This window comes from Haliotis rufescens, unplaced genomic scaffold, assembly GCF_023055435.1.
Source record: "Haliotis rufescens isolate VD_foot unplaced genomic scaffold, xgHalRufe1.0.p SCAF_1, whole genome shotgun sequence".
Taxonomy (NCBI): domain Eukaryota; kingdom Metazoa; phylum Mollusca; class Gastropoda; order Lepetellida; family Haliotidae; genus Haliotis; species Haliotis rufescens.
Genome location: NW_025963779.1, coordinates 64035616 through 64057644, shown reverse-complemented (window position 1 = coordinate 64057644; position 22029 = coordinate 64035616). Strand labels below are relative to the sequence as shown.

The 22029-nt window shown below is 40.1% G+C and overlaps 2 protein-coding genes across 2 annotated transcripts; one reads left to right on the top strand and one right to left on the bottom strand.

Moving 5' to 3' along the window:
• Positions 1-1279: 1279 nt before the first annotated feature.
• On the bottom strand, positions 1280-7278 carry LOC124142408 (endonuclease 8-like 1). The gene is made up of 6 exons (XM_046510864.2): positions 6686-7278; positions 5471-5590; positions 4660-4805; positions 3640-3792; positions 2506-2570; positions 1280-2135 (listed from the first exon to the last, which is right to left on the bottom strand). Exons 1-6 carry the CDS (start codon positions 7147-7149, stop codon positions 1650-1652), a joined length of 1434 nt encoding a protein of 477 aa, XP_046366820.2. The 5' UTR covers positions 7150-7278; the 3' UTR covers positions 1280-1649.
• A 1789-nt stretch (positions 7279-9067) lies between these two features.
• Positions 9068-20849, top strand: LOC124142410 (DNA repair protein complementing XP-A cells homolog). Its single transcript, XM_046510865.2, has 7 exons — positions 9068-9303; positions 9677-9836; positions 11178-11293; positions 12003-12108; positions 12558-12723; positions 18444-18561; positions 19317-20849. The coding sequence occupies exons 1-7, from the start codon at positions 9294-9296 to the stop codon at positions 19466-19468; spliced, it is 828 nt and encodes a 275-aa protein (XP_046366821.1). The 5' UTR covers positions 9068-9293; the 3' UTR covers positions 19469-20849.
• The last annotated feature ends 1180 nt before the right edge of the window (positions 20850-22029 follow it).

The following is a 22029-nucleotide window of genomic DNA, read 5'->3' as shown; positions in this document are numbered from 1 at the left end:
CAAATGTCAGTTTTCTACTGGTGTCTTAACAACCGTGTCCCATATCTCCCACTGCCGGAACTACTGGTGCCTTAACAACCGTGTCCCATATCTCCCACTGTCGATTTTCTACTGGTGCCTTGACGGTTCTTCCCATACGGGTCGACGGGCCTTCCAAAGTGGGAAGAGTGTGCATATGAAAAGGATGTTGCGTTGTTAGACATCTAGAATAGAGAAATAACTCCATTTCACGTATTTGTTTTTCACAGGTGAACGTGGATGTTGCTTAGCCATATCCTGCCTGGCTGTAAACAATCGAGTCTGGACAAGAATATGTTATTGAGCGTAAGGGCGACGCCATTGTGTGTGTTGACACAAGCACAAGCAGCATGCGATACTGGGGTCTACTGGACCAGGATCGGTTAACCACAGAGTGAGTGAGATAAAAGGGATTAACGTCGTTTTGAACCACGGACTGAGGATCGATTAACGTCTGCAGGCTTACACAGTGAACTGCCGCGCCAAGTATCACCGAACCAGCCCATGCTGTTTGCTGTTAGTGGTTTGGTGGATAAAACATGAATATTGTACGGACGTTTCACTCAGTTTTGAAAGTTTTTTTTTTTTTGTCCTACAGCAATATTTCTGCTATATTGATCGCTTAATAAATAACCAAGCAAGGTCCAAGCTAACCAGTGGCAGATGATGAGCAAAGACAGATACAGAGCATTCTGCGAGGCTGCAGCACAATCACACTGAGCCTTGTGTTCTTGACACCAAGTGTAGCCCGAAATCACCATAAGGTTGAAATTTGGTGTGCTATAACGGTATTACCCTAATCAGCAATGAGATAAAAACTCTATCATACCAACAAAAAAATGAGATGAGATGAGGTGAAATGGGGTTTAACGTTGTGTTAAGATTATTGTACTAAGCCATGTGTGTGTGTGAGGGCTTGTAATAGTCTGGACTAATGCTGGTTTTATAGTGCTAGCCCACTGGGATACCATGCCGCAGTTTAACATGGATATCCCTCTCAGGCACAGTATACAAGCTCAGAGCTAACCAGTTCTTGTTTTTTCCCTTAATGCCGCACGCCAGCGCAGGCTGGGTAACAACAAGTACCTCAATTTAAACCTCATTTGGAATGACACGACGGGATAGAACCACCGACCTTCCAGTCTCCAGGCAGATGCTCTATCCACTACAACACTGAGACTGTCTTCAAAAACATGAAGAATAAAACGATATTAAGAAGTTTTTTTAGACTAAAGAAAACAAAAACCTATATTGTGTTGTTACATTTATTTAAAAACATGCAGTGATGGTCCTGTGATGGATGGTTGATGGATGGTCGATGGATGGTTGATGGATGGTTGATCGAACATGTACGCCACACTCCCCATTTCTTCTTACATCTCACTTAGTCAGACTCATTTTTTATACATTTGGACCAGATCATAATTAGACACTTGTTTCACAGTTTAGAACATTTTTGTCAGGTTGATTGAGGTATAATACCAATAGACTATTAATTCAAGTAAAGAAGTAAAGGCATACATATAGCCTTCGAGTACCATTTACATTTCCAGGGTTGGTCTCTAAACTTTCATGTTACACCTATTATATGTTTCTAAAAATGTCCGAACAAGAACAAATATTCAACTGACTCAACTCTTGCAAGATTGCCTGATGCCCCTCCTATTACTTTTCAAATTTTTGACTGAACTGTTCACATCCCCAGAACTAGAACTTGTCCTGGACTCTCTGGAGCAGGTCCTGGTGGTCCTCCTTGCACCACCCTTGACCTTGACCTCTGTCCCCTTCCCTACACTGGTCAAGCTGTCCCCAACACCTTCATCTACATCACTTGATTTTCTGCTTCTGCCTGGCTTCCCTCTGGAGGACTTGGCAACCTTTTCTTGTGATGTGGATGATTTGGCGACTTTCTCGGTCCTTGCATTGTTTGCTCTCACATTTTCAACCGATTTTGACCTTTTAACTTTTTCTGTTTTAGCTGTCTTTGGTTTTGGTTTTGGTTTTGGTTTGGTTTCCTTTTCAACTGTGTCATGAAGTTTTTTTCTTGTCATTCTGCCATCTGTTTTCTTTTTCTTAGTTGGAGACTGAAGAACCTCTGGCAGTTCTTCACCTGCTTCCTATAAACCATGAAAATATCACAAGCTTTGACTGACATGACTTTAAACGAGGTCAGTGAAAGCCTCTGACAGGGAGGACATTCCACTGAGCAATACATTTGACTGGGATAGTTTAATCATAGCAATCATTTGTATCAGGACAGACACACAGATGCAGACAGATGTTTCCCTGGGAATGCACCAATTAATGAGACAGTTAAACTAAAAATATTTTAAATGTCAAAACTAATTTCCATTTACAAGCTTTTCACTGTTTGTCAAATTGTTTATTGTTTGCTTAAAGTTTATCTCTCTTTCCACAAACAAGGCTAATTATCGTGCAGCTTAGTTGCATGAGTCTCCTGGGTGTAGCTTGGTGTATTTTACTTACCACCATCTGTTCTGACTTCCTCTTCACTATCTTGGAAGTCTTCTTCACCCTCTTAGTTTTTTGTTCTGAAACAAAATTAGATAACTGAAACACGTATATGCATATACATGCATAGAGCAAGTTGCTATTTAAGATTGTTGGTTATTTGTTTGTTGTTCTGAAACAAAATTAGATAACTGAAACACGTATATGCATATACATGCATAGAGCAAGTTGCTATTTAAGATTGTTGGTTATTTGTTTGTTGTTCTGAAACAAAATTAGATAACTGAAACACGTATATGCATATACATGCATAGAGCAAGTTGCTATTTAAGATTGTTGGTTATTTGTTTGTTGTTCTGTAGGAGTGAGTGAGTGAGTGAATATGGTTTTACGCCGCTTTTTAGCAATATTCCAGCAATATCACGGCGGGGGACACCAGAACTGGGCTTCACACATTGTACCCATGTCGGAAATCGAACCCGGGTCTTCTGCGTGACGAGCGAATGCTTTAACCACAAGGCTACCTGACCGTCCCTGTTCTGAAAGAAAAATTAGATAACTGAAACATGTATATACATGCTTAGAGCAAGTTGCTTTTTAAAATTCTTGTTTATTTGTTTGTTGTTTTACGCTGCACTCAGAAATATTGCAGCTATATGACGGCAGTCTGTAAATAATCAAGTCTGGACCATTTTTAACAATATCACAATGTTTTCAGATTAATAAGGGTGGATAGCCTATCTTAGACATTTACTATATGTTAGTCCCATGCGAACCCGTGAAGATCCAGGTAAGAATTGGTCTTCAGCAACCAATGCTTGAAGTAAGAGGCGACTAACAGGATTGGGTGGACAGACTTGCTGACTTGGTTGATTCATGTAATTGTATTCCAATAGCATAGATCGATTCTGTGTGAAACCCATTTCTGGTGTCCCCCGCCGTGATATTGCTGGAGTATTGCTAAAAGCGCCGTAAAACCATACTTACTCACTCATGACATCAATCACTGGACTGTCGGGTCCAGACTCGATTATTTACAGACTGACATCAAATAGCTGGAATATTGCTGAGTGCGACGTTTAAACAATTGTCCGTGAGCAAGGGAAGGGAGGCAACTCTGTACAGCAAATTGATCCTATGTGGCCTCACCTTTTGGCACCATGGGTCCTGGGTCTCCTGTGAACCAGATGGTTCTCTTGTTGTGGTCTGCCATGTTCTTCATCGTGGGATTGTAGTAGCACTGGAGCCAGTCGGTGAACTCTGTGAAGGATTTCTCGCCATAAAGACCATACCCGGTTGCCCCTGCCAAATCCACGACATTCTTGTTACAGTGAAATCATATATTAAAGAAGAAATGTTTTTGTCTGCAAGAAGGCCTGCATGATCCCAAGACAAAACGATATGAACATTAGATACATCATATATTTACTGGAATTTCTGAAACTTTACATATTTTACAAAACGTTACAAAGAGCATAAAAATGTTTCATAACCATGATAATAATTCATCAATACTATGAATCTGGGTTAGATACGGTCACTAGTTTATTAAATGGAACTTGATTTGCCCCCAGATCTAGTTATCAGTATGGTAGTTACATGAACGACAAGTCCGAGATCAGGTATGGACTAGTTGGACTACCCGGACTACCCCTCCGTATGTCTTACAGCTTTGGGGAGGTTGGGTAGCCTAGTGGTTAAAGCGTTTGCTCGTACTGTCGAAGACCCGGGTTCGATTCCCGATATGGGTACAATGTGTGAAGCCCATTTCTGGTGTCCCCCGCCGTGATATTGCTGGAATATTGCTACAAGCGGCATAAAACCATACTCACTTACTCACTGGCTCTTACAGCTCTCTTCAAAGTGTTTAAAGCCTTGAGCAAACAAACCAGTGGTTGATGTTGTGAGCATCATGATGGTAAACTGACAGTCATTCAGGACACAGATGAGAGCAGCCACTTCCCACAGATCACCCAATCACTATTATCCAATCCATGCAGCCAACTGCTTTCCTAGACAGTACTATCCATGCAGCCAACTGGTCGCCTAGACCGTACTATCCATGCAGCCAACTGGTTGCCTAGACAGTACTATCCATGCAGCCAACTGGTCGCATAGGCAGCACCTGTGTTCATCTTGACTAACTTCAAAACAAGCTACAAGTTTCACCTATTTCAATGACCTCTAGAGGCAGGAGGTTGCACATTTGCAGGATGTCCGGACTCTCAGACTTGACCACCACTTTCTTCTCTTTCTGACCAGGGGCCAGTTTCTCCAGCACTGACCGTGCACACTCAAATGGCCGCACTCCACCTCTGTCAAATGCAAACAAAAATTTACATACATTTATATCATTTTACATCTAACATTTTATTTATATATACCTTTACAAATATATTTAACCATATGTATCATTTTGCATGCACATTATTTTACATATATCATTTTCAAAATCAGGTTACTATGACATATAATTAATTGCCGTAAGAAGGGACTAATGGGATCGGGTGGTCAGCCTCGGTGACTTGTTTGATGCATGTCATTGTATCCCAATTGCGTGGATCGATGCTCATGTCAATCACTGGATTGTCTGGTCCAGACTCGAATATTTACAGGCCGCTGTCATATAGCTGGAATACTGCTGAGTGCGGCGTTGAACAACAAACAAACAAAAGATTCACTGTATTAGATTACTGAGTCACACTGACATCAGGCACTCATTTGTATACCGGTATTCTGAAATAATTATGGGGATTATTTGATAAAATATTTAGCTCTTTACAAATGATGCCATCATATATATTTCCACTTTCCACTCGGTCCACTATGCTGCCTCTCATTTGAATAAGAACAGTTTGACTGAGTCTGCTATGGTGATCGTGATGACAGCTTAGTTTGTTCCCAACACAAAATTACTGCAAGTAGAACAGGTGGGTGAGAGTGAAGTTACCCTTGCCCCATTACTGACTCCAGTACCTACCTGTATAGTATTTCTGCTCGGAGATAGTTTCCAATACCATTGAAGTACTTCTGGTTGAGCAAAACTTCACAGATTGGTTTGTTGAAAGCTGCCTGGTGAAGGTTGTCCAACACTCTCTGTCTGAAACCGCAGTGTTATAACTAAGTGAGCGGGGTCTAACACTGCATTTAAATATTTTCTTCTGTTATATCATAATATCAGTTTGATTTGGGGGGAAAGGCTTACAGCTAGGTCTTAACATTAGAAATTACCACTTTGGTGAAACACATGTACATGAGTATAGAGCTGATGAACCTATGAACATAATCAGGAAAAACCTGGATTCAAACCCGGGTCATTGTCTTCTGGCACATCTAGCTAAGGGACGCAACACCACACAGCGTGTTACTGCATGGTATCAGACTGAGCCACTTGTGCCCCTGGCATGGTGACCATGAGGCTCATATCCTTACTTTCACTGTCAGAAAACAATTTTCACTGTTTTCACAGAAGATAAAGAAGTAAATGAATTGGGTTTTTTCCAATGCTTCTCCAAAAGGGCTGGGATGGGCTGGGGAACCTCAGGTCGGTTGGGTAACTGAGTAGGACCCGGGTACCCACAGGACTACCTGGAGCCATGGTATGACAAAAAATATCTAGAACTCTATGGTTACACTAAAAGTCACTAATGTTCGCATCCTTTTTGACTATGCACCCATTCTTTCTGACTATGGTTGAATAAAGATATAACTTAAGTCAACTTCAGTATATGCATGACCAGACTGTTTAATACATGTATCTAAATATGTTTTGCCAGGGCTATGTTAAAACAATTCCCAATCAGACATTTTGTAAATATCTCTTGAGAGCTACAGTGGGTACCCGGGTAGGGTTGGGTAAATGGGGGGATGGGTACCTGGGTAGTAAATTTGGACTCATCCCAGTCCTATTCTCATATATATATATATATATATATATATATATATATATATATATCACAAAATACAGTATATATATATATATATATATGTGTGACTATTTCAGACTGTTTGATATATGTATGCATAAATATAATAGACCACAGTACTAGTGATTTAATCAGCATAGTTCATGACCATAGTAACTGAAAGTATCATAGTAACCATGGAGACATAACCTTTTTATAAACAGAGTACACTGTTTGTGTAGTTTATCAAAGAGTGTGATAAATAAGTTTTCATTAACGATTCTGACTACCTAAACGCTGGATATTCGAACATCACACACGGCCCTCGATCAGCTCCCCAGTCCGCGCCCTCGCTCCACTTCCCAAACCGTCTTTGGTCAACGAAACTCAACACATTACGATGTGAATCTTCTTCCTCCTTGGTGTAGAAATTCAAATGAGAGTGTTTCTCCATTTCATCAATGCCACAAAAATGAAATTTCCCAGACATACCAAACTGAAACATAATATCAACGGATCGTGGGGAGATTGCGGGTTTCTTCTTGTCTTTGCTCGGACTGTCATCTAAAGCTGTCAGTGTCAATTTTAACTCCTTCCCTCGGGACGAAGCCGAGATGGTGTACCCTTCGTGTTCCCAGCTCACATCCTTACTTTTATGCACCTCCGACTTCATAATCTCCCCTGCAAATACTCTTCCTTTGCAAACAAAGTTAACGAATCTACTTGCGAGGTGAAGTTCTGGGCCTTCTGGCATTGCAATGTGGTTTAATCGCTACCTCCAACAACCTGCCGTCAACACGTGTTTGTGTTTATGTAATTGTGCAAAACATTTAGGAGTTACCTCCCTTGTAACAGCTTGCATCAAGCTCCTTTCCAGCGCGTGACACCTTCGTTACACTCTCGGTCGCATTGACAGCTGTGAGGAGCTTGGGCTTGCGTAACGACAGCTCAACCCCAGCACCCGGAGATTTGGATAAGTCGCGTTCACATGGACTTTGTAGTAATACATGCAAAACAATACATTCCCAGTGTAAAGTGTCGAAATCAAATAACCAGCAGGCCCGTATTAAATTACTTTTATTGTTTGTTACCAGAATGCCAAGAATAGGCCCAAATTATGTAGTCTTGTATGAGGCGCCTTAAAATTTTAGCTTATCTAGATCTATTTAAATTAAGGCCCTATTTTGCTTTCAAGAACTCGCCTTTTTTCCACAAACAGAAATATTGATGTCACAAATTCGATTTTAAGATATACAATAATAATTGAAATCATGAAATAGTTTTTGATATAACAAATTCGACTTTTAGATTTGGATTAAAATGTTTGTTTTTTGTGATATGTTTTAAAAACAAATCGAATTTGTGTTATCAAAACTTCAGAAGTATTTTTAATATCTTAATTACGATTTAGTGATATCAATAATTCATTCATATCTTTTAAGTGTATTCATGAAACCAAGTGTTCATTTCGTCATGTGATTTTTTTTTTTTTTATCAGTCGCTTTTTCACATTAACTGATTTAGATCTATTCACTTATAATAATATTAATTATTCACTTATTAATATCGAAAATTACATTTCTATGTTGTTTTATCTATAAATGATTTAATGATATCAAATAACTGAATTTACGATATAACATCTATAATTAATTTTGTCATAACACAAATTCAAATAGATTATAGTCTATTAATATCAATCTAAAAAAACCCCATCAGTTTTATTGATTTATCATCCAAAACTGGCTCCCACGGGAGATATGGCTTGGATGAGATCAAGCGATATCCACACTGTAGATATCGCTGCAATGAAATTACGTCACCATGCTTTGCAGACCATTGTGATGTCACTGGTTACCATGACGTCACAATCAAATGACATCACTAATGACTCTGCTACTGAAGCTGTTTGCAGTACTTTTTACACTGAAGACACTGCTAATTACTGTCTACAAATTGAAAAAGTTGAAAGAATGATGTTGGATGATAAATAAAATCTCACCCAAGTGTCTCTTGATATCAAATATATCAACACTCGTTGATAAAAGTGGCAAAAATCCTCGGCAAGCCTCGGAATTTTTCCACTTTTTTCAACTCGTGTTGATTATATTTGATATCAAGAGACACTTGGGTGAGATACTCTATATACCTGAGAATCGAATTTGTTATATAAATAAGATCCGGGTACGTAGAATAGGTGCAGCAACCCATGCTTGCCGTAAAAGGCGACAAGGCTTGTCGTAAGAGGCGACTGCCGGGATCGGGTGGTCAGGCGCGCTGACTTGGTTGATGCATGTCACCGATCCCAATTGCGTGGATCGATGTTCATTATGTCAATCACTGGATTGTCTGGTTCAGACTCGATTAGTTACAGACCGCTGTCATATAGCTGGAATATTGCTGAATGCGGCGTTAAAAAAACAAACAAACAAACAATATAAATAAACGCATTATCGATAAAAAAATTAATTATTGAATAAATAGTACAACATTGTAAATAGTACACTAAACAACGTCATGAGATATATGTGCACAACATACCATATATATATATGTGACAGTGTGTAGAAACGGCTAAACTGGTTCCACTGTTGGTACGCGTAGTGTAGGTAGACAGAAACCCAGTCTAAGCGCTGCAACACCATTGAGGTTTCTCATGTTGCCAGTGGTCGTTGTTTGCATACTCTATGCATCTATTTGTGATTAAAAACACTCGACTAAAGGAAGAAAGAGTTACTTCCCGTCACTGTAGATGGCGCTAACTTTCAAGATGGCAGCCTCCATGTATTGAATTGTTTATCAACACAACTGTAATATTGCAGTTGGCTACACATACTGATATTACTCCCGTAGAAGTCTGGCTGCTTGTGGTTTTTCAATTACTTGAAGGCAGAAAACATGTCGGCAGGTACTTGTTTCCTGGCTTTTTAACACACGTGATTTGTCTTGGTGCTGTTTTTGTCAACAATAGCTGATGCTGTTTTGTAAAGGCTTCCATCCGTATCCATGCTCTCTGATAAAACATAAAAAAAATAACTACAGGAATTGCTCAAATCTTGGATATGTTTCCAATCTTAGTGTATCAAGAATTTTTCTTTAATTTCCTATTGCGCTATTTAGATACAAAAGGTGTGTTATTCCTTTATCTGAAGATATCCTGGGTCTGTAAACTGGGTCTGACACAAAAGGGTCGATCCAAATAAAGGATTTAAGAGAGCTTATATGGAAAGGTGGGACTGAAACAATGTTTCTAATGCATTGTAAACATGTGCTTTAAACAGATGCAGTTGATGACAGTCCACATGATGATAGTCCTGATATACAGGAATCTGAACCAAAACTGACCAAGGCACAGTTGGCCAGGATAGAGAGAAACAGGCAAAAAGCCCTCCTTCTAAAACAAGCTCGCTTACAGAGTAGGCCTTATCCAGAGGGAAAACCGTAAGTTTTCTGTTATCCTAATCATACATAGTGGTTATGCATGTTTGTTTATTTGTTGTTTTATACTGCAGAAAATGTTTGACAATATGAAGGCCTGGGAATAATTATTTGGACCAAATTTCAAGGCTGTCAGGTGCATTGGCACCTAATCAATCATATGACTACAGTTTAAAACAACATTGGTCATAGTTTGTTTTATGAGGCCCCAATTTTCCAAACAAACCTAAGTTAAAAAAAGTCATGTCTCAGTTTTATTCTCAAATGAAACTGAGTTCAATTTCTGACTCAAACTGTGTTTGAAACCACCTACCACTTAAGTTAGCCTGTAAGTTTCTCATACTCAGGTTCAAACCCTAATGCAGGTACTTGTAATGTTGACGTTTTGGTCTTCGGGCTGTTCAAGGTATCCCTACCAATCTGTTTGCTTCTATACCATTTTGTGAGGATGTCTTCACATCAAGGAAGTGATTCTTAAATGGAATCTTTCTTGTGATGTTAGTTCCTTGTCCCATGATCCCAGAGTTGTTTCAAAATATGATAGGGAAAAGGATGTCAGTGTTGTCAGAACAATAGTATTTGAACCCTACTCTTTAGGGACATCACAGGTATTATTGTTTCCTCTGTATTTAACAGTCATTATTCTCTTTTTCTCTGCTTCTGAATGAACGACTATTGTGGAGAAACTTTACAAATTATTCTCAGGTCTTGTCATTTGGACTGTGTTCAGAAATAATCATCTGGTTTGATAAATACACTTATATCATGCATATTAATAATAACACTGATTTATGTTAACAGATGGTTCAGGAGTGATAGCTTTAAGCAAAATGATCACTGTTGATGAGAGTATAATATTGTATTTTTACTTTCCTTCATATCTATTATGGAGCCGTTTGTGATCCTTGCTGACTTGTCAGCATCATATCGGTGCCATTGTGTTTCACTTAACACAGAACATAAATGACCTGAGGTTTGGACTTTCTTCCAACACTCAAATTCTGTTCAAAGTGGTGTTATACCCAACTCACTCAATTTCTTTCATATATTAAGTAACCATGGTAACATATAAATTGAGTTATGTTTGAATAGATTCTGATTTGTGAGTCAATGCTCAATAAATGTTAACCTTATGGCTTATTATTTCTCTATTTGTGAGATACTTCCTAAGCATTTGAAACACATGTTTATTTGCGCTAACAAAACCCACAATATAATACATATTTAAGAATTTGAAGAATTTCTCCACTGAATCCTTCAAGAACTGATTAGAATGTCCTTTCTTCTACTCTATTTCAACATGGTGATATTTACGTAACCATGGTGATGCTGCTTTGTTTGCAGGGACAAACACAAAGTTAAGGCTCCACCTCGTGAGATTGACTCTGGTGGAGGGTTCTACATTGAAGAAGACGACGAAGCTCTGCAGAATGTACACAAGAAAATCATCCATCCTGAAGGTAGCACCTTGTTGTTATTCTCATATTTTTGGGCGGGGCATAGGACCCAGTCTTGTAAGAGTTATGTACCTTGGACATGATGGAAAACTGTGGTCATGAGCGTGAATCACGGTTCCACCTGAATATGTTTCTAGGTTCTACAGAACCCCAGCCACGTTCGTGGGCTTCACCGAAGTAGTAAACATCTGAGAACTGTATTACTTTGGGCTATTCTCCCACTTCAAGCAGACTCATTGTGACATGAGTGATGGTCAGGTGTGGTGATCATGTGTGCCAAGATGGCACATGGTGTCCACTCTATAAACGACAGGCTTTCCTGACTAAACTAAAAACTCCAAGATATTCTTTCATTCTCAGTATGTTTACAAGGTTAGGGGCCAAATTTCAGAGTTACCTTATGGACCTGTGATGCTAGTGCCAGAAAATATTCAGATGCAGGCAAATGATGACAGTCTGAAGATTTGTATTTTTAAAATTATATGTGTATTGCAGGGTCATTTTCACATAGGCTGTTACCATGGTAACACAGCTGAAGTATGACTATAGTGACTTAAGCATGATTAGCTGGGACATCTATCTGGGATATCACCTCAATAATGTGTATACTAATTCTTTGTCCTGTACTGTTAGGGCTCAGTAGACTTAATGGCTCTGATATGTTGGTGTGTTTACATAAGCAGAAGCTCAGAGGTCACTATGGTTGTTGCAGGTGCCGTGCTGGCAGTTGACAACCTTGTGTGTGATGGATGTGGGAAGGAGTTTATGGAGTCCTTCCTCCTCAACCACTTTGAATTGGCTGTCTGTGACATATGCAGGTGAGGACAGTGTAGTCAGTTCAGCCATTTAATGTGTTTGTTTGACATATGCAGGTGGGAACTGTGTTGCAGTGTGTTCAACCGTTGATGTGATTGTTGTCCGTGTGTAATACAACAGTAGGCAGCCTTCCTATCTTTTATAGACCTGAAACTGCAGACAGCAGAATCAATCCAGGTCATCTTGTAAAACCATTTGAAAATCAGAAATGTTTTTTGCAAAATGATGAGTTTCAGACTAGGTATACAAAGCTATGAATATTAATGATATGCTTATTTCAGTTTTGGACTAGGTTTGTAGACAATATCATTACACAAATACATTTCTTATGAAAAACATAACAAGCTGTTAATTAAGCATGTTAAGTGTTGAGTCTTAATGGTACATTATATGAATCTTACATTGTTGAATCTTTAAGTGTTTGATTATGTTTGTTTCATCTTGCATGCAGACAAAATGAGGAAAAGTATGGTTTAATCACTAAATCTGATGCAAAGAAGAGGTTTCTGCTGAAGGACTGTGACTTTGATCAAAGAGAACCGGCACTGAAGTTCATCATCAGGAAGAACCCGCACAATGAAAGATGGGGAGATATGAAGCTGTACCTCGAAACTCAGGTAGGCACAAACCTCATGGAAGCTGTACCTCGAGACTCATGTAACCGCAAACCTCACTGAAGCAGTACCTCGAGAACCAGGTAACTGCAAACCTCACTGAAGCTGTACCTCAAGACTCAGGTAAGCACAAGCCTCACTGAAGCAGTACCTCGAGACTCAGGTGAGCACAAACCTCACTGAAGCAGTACCTTGAGACTAAGGAAAGCACAAACCTCACTGAAGCAGTACCTGGAGACTCGGGTAACCGCAAACCTCACTGAAGCAGTACCTTGAGACTAAGGAAAGCACAAACCTCACTGAAGCAGTACCTGGAGACTCGGGTAACCGCAAACCTCACTGAAGCAGTACCTGGAGACTCTGGTAAGCACAAACCTCACTGAAGCAGTACCTCGAGACTCAGGTAAGCACAATCCTCAATGAAGCTGTACCTCGGGCCTCAGGTAAGCACAAACCTCACTGAAGCAGTACCTCAAGATTCAGGTAAACACAAACCTCACTGAAGCTGTACCACAAGTCTCAGGTAGGCACAAACCTCACTGAAGCAGTACCTCGAGTCTAAGGTAGGCACAAACCTCACTGAAGCAGTACCTCGAGCCTCAGGTAGGCACAAACCTCACTGAAGCTGTACCTCGAGTCTCAGGTAGGCACAAACCTCACTGAAGCAGTACCTCGAGACTCAGGTAAGCACAAGCCTCACTGAAGCTGTACCTCGAGACTCAGGTAAGCACAAACCTCAATGAAGCAGTACCTCGAGACTCAGGTAAGCACAAACCTCACTGAAGCAGTACCTCGAGACTCGGGTAAGCACAAACCTCACTGAAGCAGTACCTCGAGTCTCAGGTAACTGCAAACCTCAATGAAGCAGTACCTCGAGACTCAGGTAACCGCAAACCTCAATGAAGCAGTACCTCGAGACTCAGGTAAGCACAAACCTCACTGAAGCAGTACCTCGAGACTCGGGTAAGCACAAACCTCACTGAAGCAGTACCTCGAGTCTCAGGTAACCGCAAACATCACTGAAGCTGTACCTCGAGACTCGGGTAGGCACAAGCCTCACTGAAGCAGTACCTCGAGACTCAGGTAAGCACAAGCCTCACTGAAGCAGTACCTCGAGACTCAGGTAAGCACAAACCTCACTGAAGCAGTACCTCGAGACTCAGGTAAGCGCAAACCTCAATGAAGCAGTACCTCGAGACTCAGGTAAGCACAAACCTCACTGAAGCAGTACCTCGAGACTCGGGTAAGCACAAACCTCACTGAAGCAGTACCTCGAGTCTCAGGTAACCGCAAACCTCACTGAAGCTGTACCTCGAGACTCGGGTAAGCACAAACCTCACTGAAGCAGTTCCTCGAGTCTCAGGTAACCGCAAACCTCACTGAAGCTGTACCTCGAGACTCGGGTAGGCACAAGCCTCAATGAAGCAGTACCTCGAGACTCAGGTAAGCACAAACCTCACTGAAGCAGTACCTCGAGACTCGGGTAGGCACAAGCCTCACTGAAGCAGTACCTCGAGAGTCATTGTTTGATGCTGTATTGTGTGCTTATGGCGATGTGAGGTCAGGTGAAATGAGTTTAACCTCACATTCATGGTTGTTACACATACTATCTGATGTTCATGCACTTGTCTACAGCAGCTTGTAATAGTCCGGACTTTTGCGAGTTTGATAGTGCTAGTCCATTGACTTACCATATTTAGCATTTCGAACAGTCACTTGCCTAAGGAGATACCATAAGATAACTGGTAGATGTTTGTTGTGTTAGGAGGTAAGGGAGGTAACTCCAGTCAGTTGCAGATATGTCAATTCAGTGGCTTTCAGCAGGCCAGAACAACTCTCTATATTGTATAAAGGAAAGGGAGGTAATTCCAGTAGGTGTACAAACTTGGTACAGTAGGGTGTACTGGCACCAGATTGTGGCTGCTTATCAAGTGGGATAATAGTAAAAGTAATAAGAAATATGTTCGAAGTTAACATAAGTCAGCGGCTCGACTGATCCTAGTAAAATTCAGTAAGGACTTGCAACATTTCCTTGTGGACTACCACTGTACCATGCGGAAGATGGCAACTCTAGAGTTGATTATTTTTATGGACTTATGAAAATAAATATTTATCCTGCAGGACCCGAATCCTCAAAGAGTGCTTTGATGTACTTGTTTGTTTGTTTGTTGTTAAACGCCGCACTCAGCAATATTTCAGCTATATGACGGCGGTCTGTAAATAATCAAGTCTGGACCAAACAATCCACTGATTGACATCATGAGCATCGATCCACGCAACTGGGATATGATGACATGCATCAACCAAGTCAGTGAGCCTGATATCCCGATCCGGTAAGTTGCCTCTTACGACAAGCATAGTTGCCTATTACGTCAAGCATGGGTTGCAGAGGACCTATTCAACCAGGGATTTTCACGGGTCGATGTACTGGTACTGACAAGTTGCTGCTGATTGGAAGCTCCGTTGAGAACCACATCAGTTTATGGCTCTGAATTAAACAGTCTCTACATTTTGTCAATCGGGCACTAATACTACCTCAACCAGAAAAAGGGGCAGTTGTGTAGCCTAGTGGTTAAAGCAGGGGTCCGGAAAATTTAAAATCCCAATCGGTAATTTGCATTTAGGCCACGTCCCCTTCAAATCGCGTAGCGTATTTTAGTAAGACCCTTTCATATGTATATTATGACGTATTCATAATATATAAACAATAAAAACACTGATATACATGTTGTTTGTAGTTTTATTTACATGCATAAATATAAATATTAATAATAACAATGCCATTCTTTTCCCGCATCATCTATCGACAGGTGGGTTTCAATATCTTGGCTATCGATTCGTTGCCGCTGTATAAATGTCTGTTTCGTCTGCCCTTCCATCGTCGTAGCGTCCGTCTAGGGTCAAAGTCCTTCAGTCTTGGTCCGCAAATTGAAATCCGCATCAGTCTGTCCAATGTTTCCGTCGTCAAAGAGCACCTTAGTCGAGTCTTGATGAGGTTTTGTTTAGAAAAACCTCGCTCACACTCTACGCTGGATACGGGCAAAATACGTCCGATTTCCATTAGTTTCACTACATTAGGGAATTGTTCCGTCAATTTAGAAGCATAGGCAGTAACTAACATCTGTCCATATGTCAACTGTCTGTAATTGTTGTACACCAAAGGCCGAAATATCCCCCATTCTCTCTCTCCAGAGCGTCTTTGTCAACAGGTGTGTGTCCTTGTCGTCTGCTACCGTAATGGTGTCCTAGAGTCGCTATACTCTTGTCCCCATAACTTGCCAAGTCACGTGTGTTGTCAGGGAAGCCCGTTGGGTCTAGTGCACCAAATGCACTGTATAGTTCGTTGTCGGGGAATCTGTCCGTTACATTGTCAACTAAAACTTGTACGCAGTCCCTAGCCCTATCAGTCAGTGTTCTGTCATGATGTGATCTCGTCATTGTGACACTTTCAAACTCGTCAGTCTTCGCCAGAAATTCTCGTAACTTCGGTCCATACGTCGGTGTTTCGGTCAGGTACTGTCCCTCAAGTCCATCTAGAAAAGCGTTGATAGTCCTCCTCATGTCACCGTAAGTCGAGTCTGTAAAGCCCTACTTACAGTCCCTTTCATACCAAAAACGTCCTGTAGGAAAGCTGTCAAAAATCTAAATTTGTATGTAGTCAATTGTCGCAGCAAAGAGTCTGCCATCATGTCCGTGTCACTATTGTCCTCAAGCATGGCAATAAGGGCAGGCAAAGCTTTTGCACAGTTGTCAATTGCTCGTGTCATTGACAGCCATCTCACACGATGCACCTCCAATGGTCTTACTTGAGGTTCGTCCAGTAGATCCTGCCACATCTGGAGGTTTGATAAACAATTTGGCGAACGGTTGAAAAAGGAACAAATGGTGTTCAATATACTCTCATAGTACGAGACCTCCTTCACTGATTTTGCGACATCCACACATGCCAAGGCCAGTCTATGTGCAACACAATGCATCTCAAGAGGACAGAAATCCTTCATGTTCGCAGCCACACCACCCTGTTTGCCTAACATCACAGCAGCACCATCTGAACCCATCCCATACACTTTCCCCAACACAACACCAGAAGTCTTAATAAAAGCTAACAATGCAGAAGTAGTGCTCTGAGCATCAGCAGCATGTACATGTAACAATTTCACAAATTTGATAGACAAGACACCATCTTTCAAATAACAGATAAATAGTATTAAATGTTTTTCACTAGATAGGTCTGTACTTTCATCAATTAGGAAAGCAATCGGTGGACTCACACGAATCTCCGCAAGTAGTTGCTCCTCAATGAGATCCGAGATAATATTTACGAATTCAGATGCTGCATCTCTATAGAGCTTGGATGTGATTTTCGCTCCGTGTAATTCAGCAAGGTTGTTGAGAGATTCGAATTTCTGGAGGGGCAGGTTTTCCGAAGCAACGAAGTAAATGTTCCTTAGCAGGGTGACCACTGCCTCGTCGGCTTCCTCAGTACTCGGTAATCAAAAAAAAATATTTGTAAAAATAAATCTCACGACCGATTGTATTTTATTATTATATTATATAAATAATTGAAGACAGTAACGATAGTCATATTCGTTTTTATATATACGTTTTATATAAAAATATTATATTTACCTTGTCAAATAGAGCCTGGAGTGGTTCATCTGCCGACTTTGCTTCAGAAAGGAAAGCGACGCTGTGATCTTTGCTGCCTGCATGGTCTGTTAAGGCTGTCTTTCTGAAGTTTTGTGATCCCTTCACAAAATTTCCTTTCAGACCGTGCTTCTGACACATCTACAATAAAAAAATAATATCATTTTAGAATTACATGGTCAGTCTTCTAATTAATATTCATGATTTGTAGCTGTGTTTATGTGTTGTTTCATTAACCGTTAAAGCGTTCGCTCGTCGCGCTGAAGACCCGGGTTCGATTCCCAACATGGGTACAATGTGTGAAACCCATTTCTGGTGTCACCCGCCGTGATATGCTGGAATATTGCTAAAAGCGGCGTAAAACCATACTCACTCACTCAACCAGAAAAAACAGTGGTCAATAGTGTAAGCATCTTCCACACATGGGCAGGTATAAGAAGAGAGTCATTTGTGATATGACTGAAATATTGGTTCCACTGGCATTTATCACAGCTGTCACAAAATCCCGATATGGTTGATGGGATTGGGTTGCAGTGCTTGCTGCTGATTGTTTGTTGTTTAACGCCACTTTTGGAAAGATTCCGGCTATATGATGGCTGTCAGTAAATAATCAAGTCTGGAGCAGACAATCCATTGATTGACATCATGAGCATCAATCTACGCAGTTGGGAGAGGATGACATGCATCAACCAAGTCAGCGAACCTGACCACCCGATCCGGTTAGTTGCCTCTTACGACAAGCATGGGTTGCTGAAGACCTATTCTAACCCAGATCTTCATAGGTGAAATACTACTTATGGCTTGCACAAAATTAGTAGTCCATCTATTGTAATGTGACAAGCCTCTTATCCAATAGAAAAGTGGTATTTTATGTGAATTTCACATTGAAACATTTTTAAATCATGACCATTATGATGTATCAAGACCAAAGAGACAACCAGTTTCATATTTGTTTACAATTGTGATGGCAGTTTTTGCCTTGTTCCTAGACAATGCACAATTTCTCCAGCCTCTGGGTAATGAGATGTATGTCAGCTATCATATGGGAGTTACTGATGCATGACTTGTTACTACAGATTACAGATCGGGCCATGGAAGTGTGGGGGGACGAGGAGAAACTGGAGGAACAACATGAGAAGAGAGATCAGAACAGAGAGAAGTCCAAACAGAAGAAGTTTGATAAGAGAGTTAAAGGTATGTGATCAATAGATGAAACATGAATTGTTTGATAGGCATTACTTAGAAGTTGAAGGATGACAAAGTAGACACAATTTATGGATAACAACTTCTTTAATAACTGTAAAGGCAACGGGTATGGTGCAGGACTTGATTGACAACAATATAAGGATCTATACCAAAATTCGCCTTTACAGTAATTTTAAGAAGTTGTGTCTACTTTGTAAGATGAAACATACTCACACCAGGGTTGTAGGGCTGCCTCTGTGGTCTAGTGGAAAGAGCATCTACCTGAGAGCGGAAGGTCGTGGATTGGTCCTGGGCCGCATCATACCTAAAAAGTTAAATAATGGTTCTTGTTGTGACACTGCCTGGGCTTGCACTTTAAAATCAACATTAATCTAATACAAGCAGACACTCTCCCCCAACACCACAATTGTAAAATGTGAGATTGTTATTTAGATTTGAGTCATTGTGTAACTGTTGAATTATTTTTGCCACTAATGTGCTGAAAGTTTGTATGTACATGATACACTGATCATGCATAAAGGGTAATTAATTAACACAAGGGACATATACTCATGATTTCCTGATCCCCGTACTGGAACATACCATCTGCATTAACAGGGTGTCACAGTAAACCATTGAATAACAGGATCTTTCAGAGAAATTCAGCCAAAGAGTGGTTTGGTCCATGAATATGCATTAATTTGGCTAAAACGTCCTGTGATTGAATGACAGAGAACTACAATCCACTCTTGTCTTATCTGCAGAGTTGCGGATGGCAGTCAGAAGCAGTTTATGGAGGAAAGATTCAGGATCCCATGAACATGACTTTGGTGAAGAAACATATGACGAAGATGAGGATATGTACTCCAAAACATGCAAATCGTGTGGGCATGTGATGACATATGAAAAGATGTGATGAAATTTAGAACAATGTGATGTATGGAATAAGGAAGTCTAGGATCTGAATGGATGGCCAGTATAAACATCTAATGGATAGTTTATCATAGTTCTTGGTATTGGCCATCAGTGGTGTATGATTAGAAGGTGTTAATGCGCAAGCATCATGTTTGTCAAAAGTGTGATCAAAATGTTGGACTGTCTTGTCCTCGTTTAGGGATCTATGAAGAAAAATGGAGAATTTGAAGGTCACTATGAGTTAACATGTCAGGGTGTGGTCACTGTGATGTGGACCTGTGAAGATCCGGGGTAGAATAGGTCGTCAGCAACCCATATATGGCGACTATGCTTGTCGTAAGATCAGGTGGTCAGGCGCACTGACTTTGTTGATGCATGTCATTGTATTCCAATTGCGTGGATCGATGCTCATGATGTCAAAAACTGGATTGTCCTGTCCACACTTGATTATTTACAGATTGCCGTCATGTACCTGGAATATAGCTTCGTCAAACAACAAACAAACAACCAAACAAACTACTGTGATGTATTGTTTCATGGGTTTAATAAGCTCATTATAAATGAGACGAGCCATACAAAAAATAATAATTATGTTCTTTTCCTGATATTGAAATATTTTGGCAATTTTCATTGGACAAGCATTTAAGGGGAGGAGCTCAATGTCATGGAAGCTCATATTCTGACAGAATTCTCTTCAACAACACACTTCATCTTCATCAACACACTCAATGACATTTTTAGAAACTTAAATTTGTTTGTGATGTTTTGTTCAGGGATAGCATGGAATCGGATCAGTTTGAGTTTGAATGCAGTTCAACTGGTTTTACAGTTCATGTTACATTGTGTAGTGTCATCGGGAGAAATATGTTTTTCACTGCATGTTGTAATAGATTCATCATGGAAGGTAACATTTTCAATCGGCAATGGAAAAGACCCTTTTCTCTTGTGACCAAAGGCCTTTGGATATGCAGAATGTCTGTTTGCAGCTTCCTAGGTTTGTTGGTGTGGTGGGGTAGCCTAGTAGTTAAAGCGTTGGCTCACCACGCCAAAGACCCGGGTTTGATTCCCCAGCTGGGTACAATGTGTGAAGCCCATTTTCCTGTGTCCCCCGCCGTGATATTTGCTGGAATATTGCTAAAAACGGCGTAAAACCATACTCACTCACTCACTCCTACATTTGTTTAAAATATCACAGAAGTTGATGAATCTGATTGGTATATATTATGAATTGTACTTGATTAAAATAAAATAAAAATGAATTTGACATGCCTAAATTTAATGTTTATTACAATTTAATTCCAACACCATAACTACAATAAATTGTTATCAGTGAATTGCATTTTTGCAATACTATTTCTTTTCAATTTGTATTGATGTAAAGAATGAACAATCACAATAATTGTTTGGGTTATTTGTCCCAGTGGATGTGTTGATGTTGGACATGATGCACAGTCCGCTCATCTCACTGCATTATCATCTTCCATCATATCAAAGAACAACTGGATAATATTCAGAATGATGGTAGTATGACATTGTAGAACTATACCCAGTGTCGTTACTGAAGGGTCACCCAGGTATGTAGGGTGTCAAACATAAACATACACCAACAGGTCTGAGTATGTTGACAATGTGATCAACAGTTGAAGAACATATTGTTTATGCCTGTCACACAGATTGGATGCATTTATGAAACTGGAAAATGGACAACGATTATTAAAAACAATGAAACATGCAAGATTGAAGGCGATGGAAAACGATACCAAAACTCACCTGAACGCAACCAGCGGTTTAACCATGCACATGCAATACATGACATGTAACAGTCAATGTGGGCACAAAATGGTTCATTCCAGATGCAACTGAACTGCATCTTGGAAGTTGAAAACGTGATGATTTGTCTCTGCATGACCAGCTCAATAAGATGCTGAGTATATAAAGAAAATGAAGATAAGATAACTATGGTTATCTATAAGAGAGGAAAACTAAGATTAGTGATGAACAGATATTTAATTATTAATCTGAATCTGGTATATTCTTTCATACCAGATTGGCATTTTTGACAAATTACTATAATTTAAGACTACAGTGTTTCAATGTAGAAATTCTAGACTGCTAAAGTGAAATTAACAAATCTTAAACTGTTCGGACAAATGTGGGAATCTACAGAGTTTCGGATTCATAATGCGATAATTTCACAACTGTGGACTTTGTGTTTTTCATTTACCTATTGTGTATGAGTTTAAGGCAAGTTTGTACAGTATTTCTGTTACATCAGGCATTGCAGCTTAATGTGAGAGAAATACCTTAAACCACGTGAGTGACGTCATTCTATTGTTTTAATGTCAGGACTGACAGTTGGTTGTCAGTTATTCGCGTTGAAGCATCACGGAACTTTATCTTATTTTGTCGCTCAAGTGAATATTTTTTCAAATTTTGTGGGAAAACGTGTGTCGCAAGCAGGGCTTGAACCCTCATCGTGCGATTTGTGGACGTGTAAAAATCGACCTGTCATCGGCGACACATGACAGAACTTTATGAAATTATGTATTAAATATTTTCAAA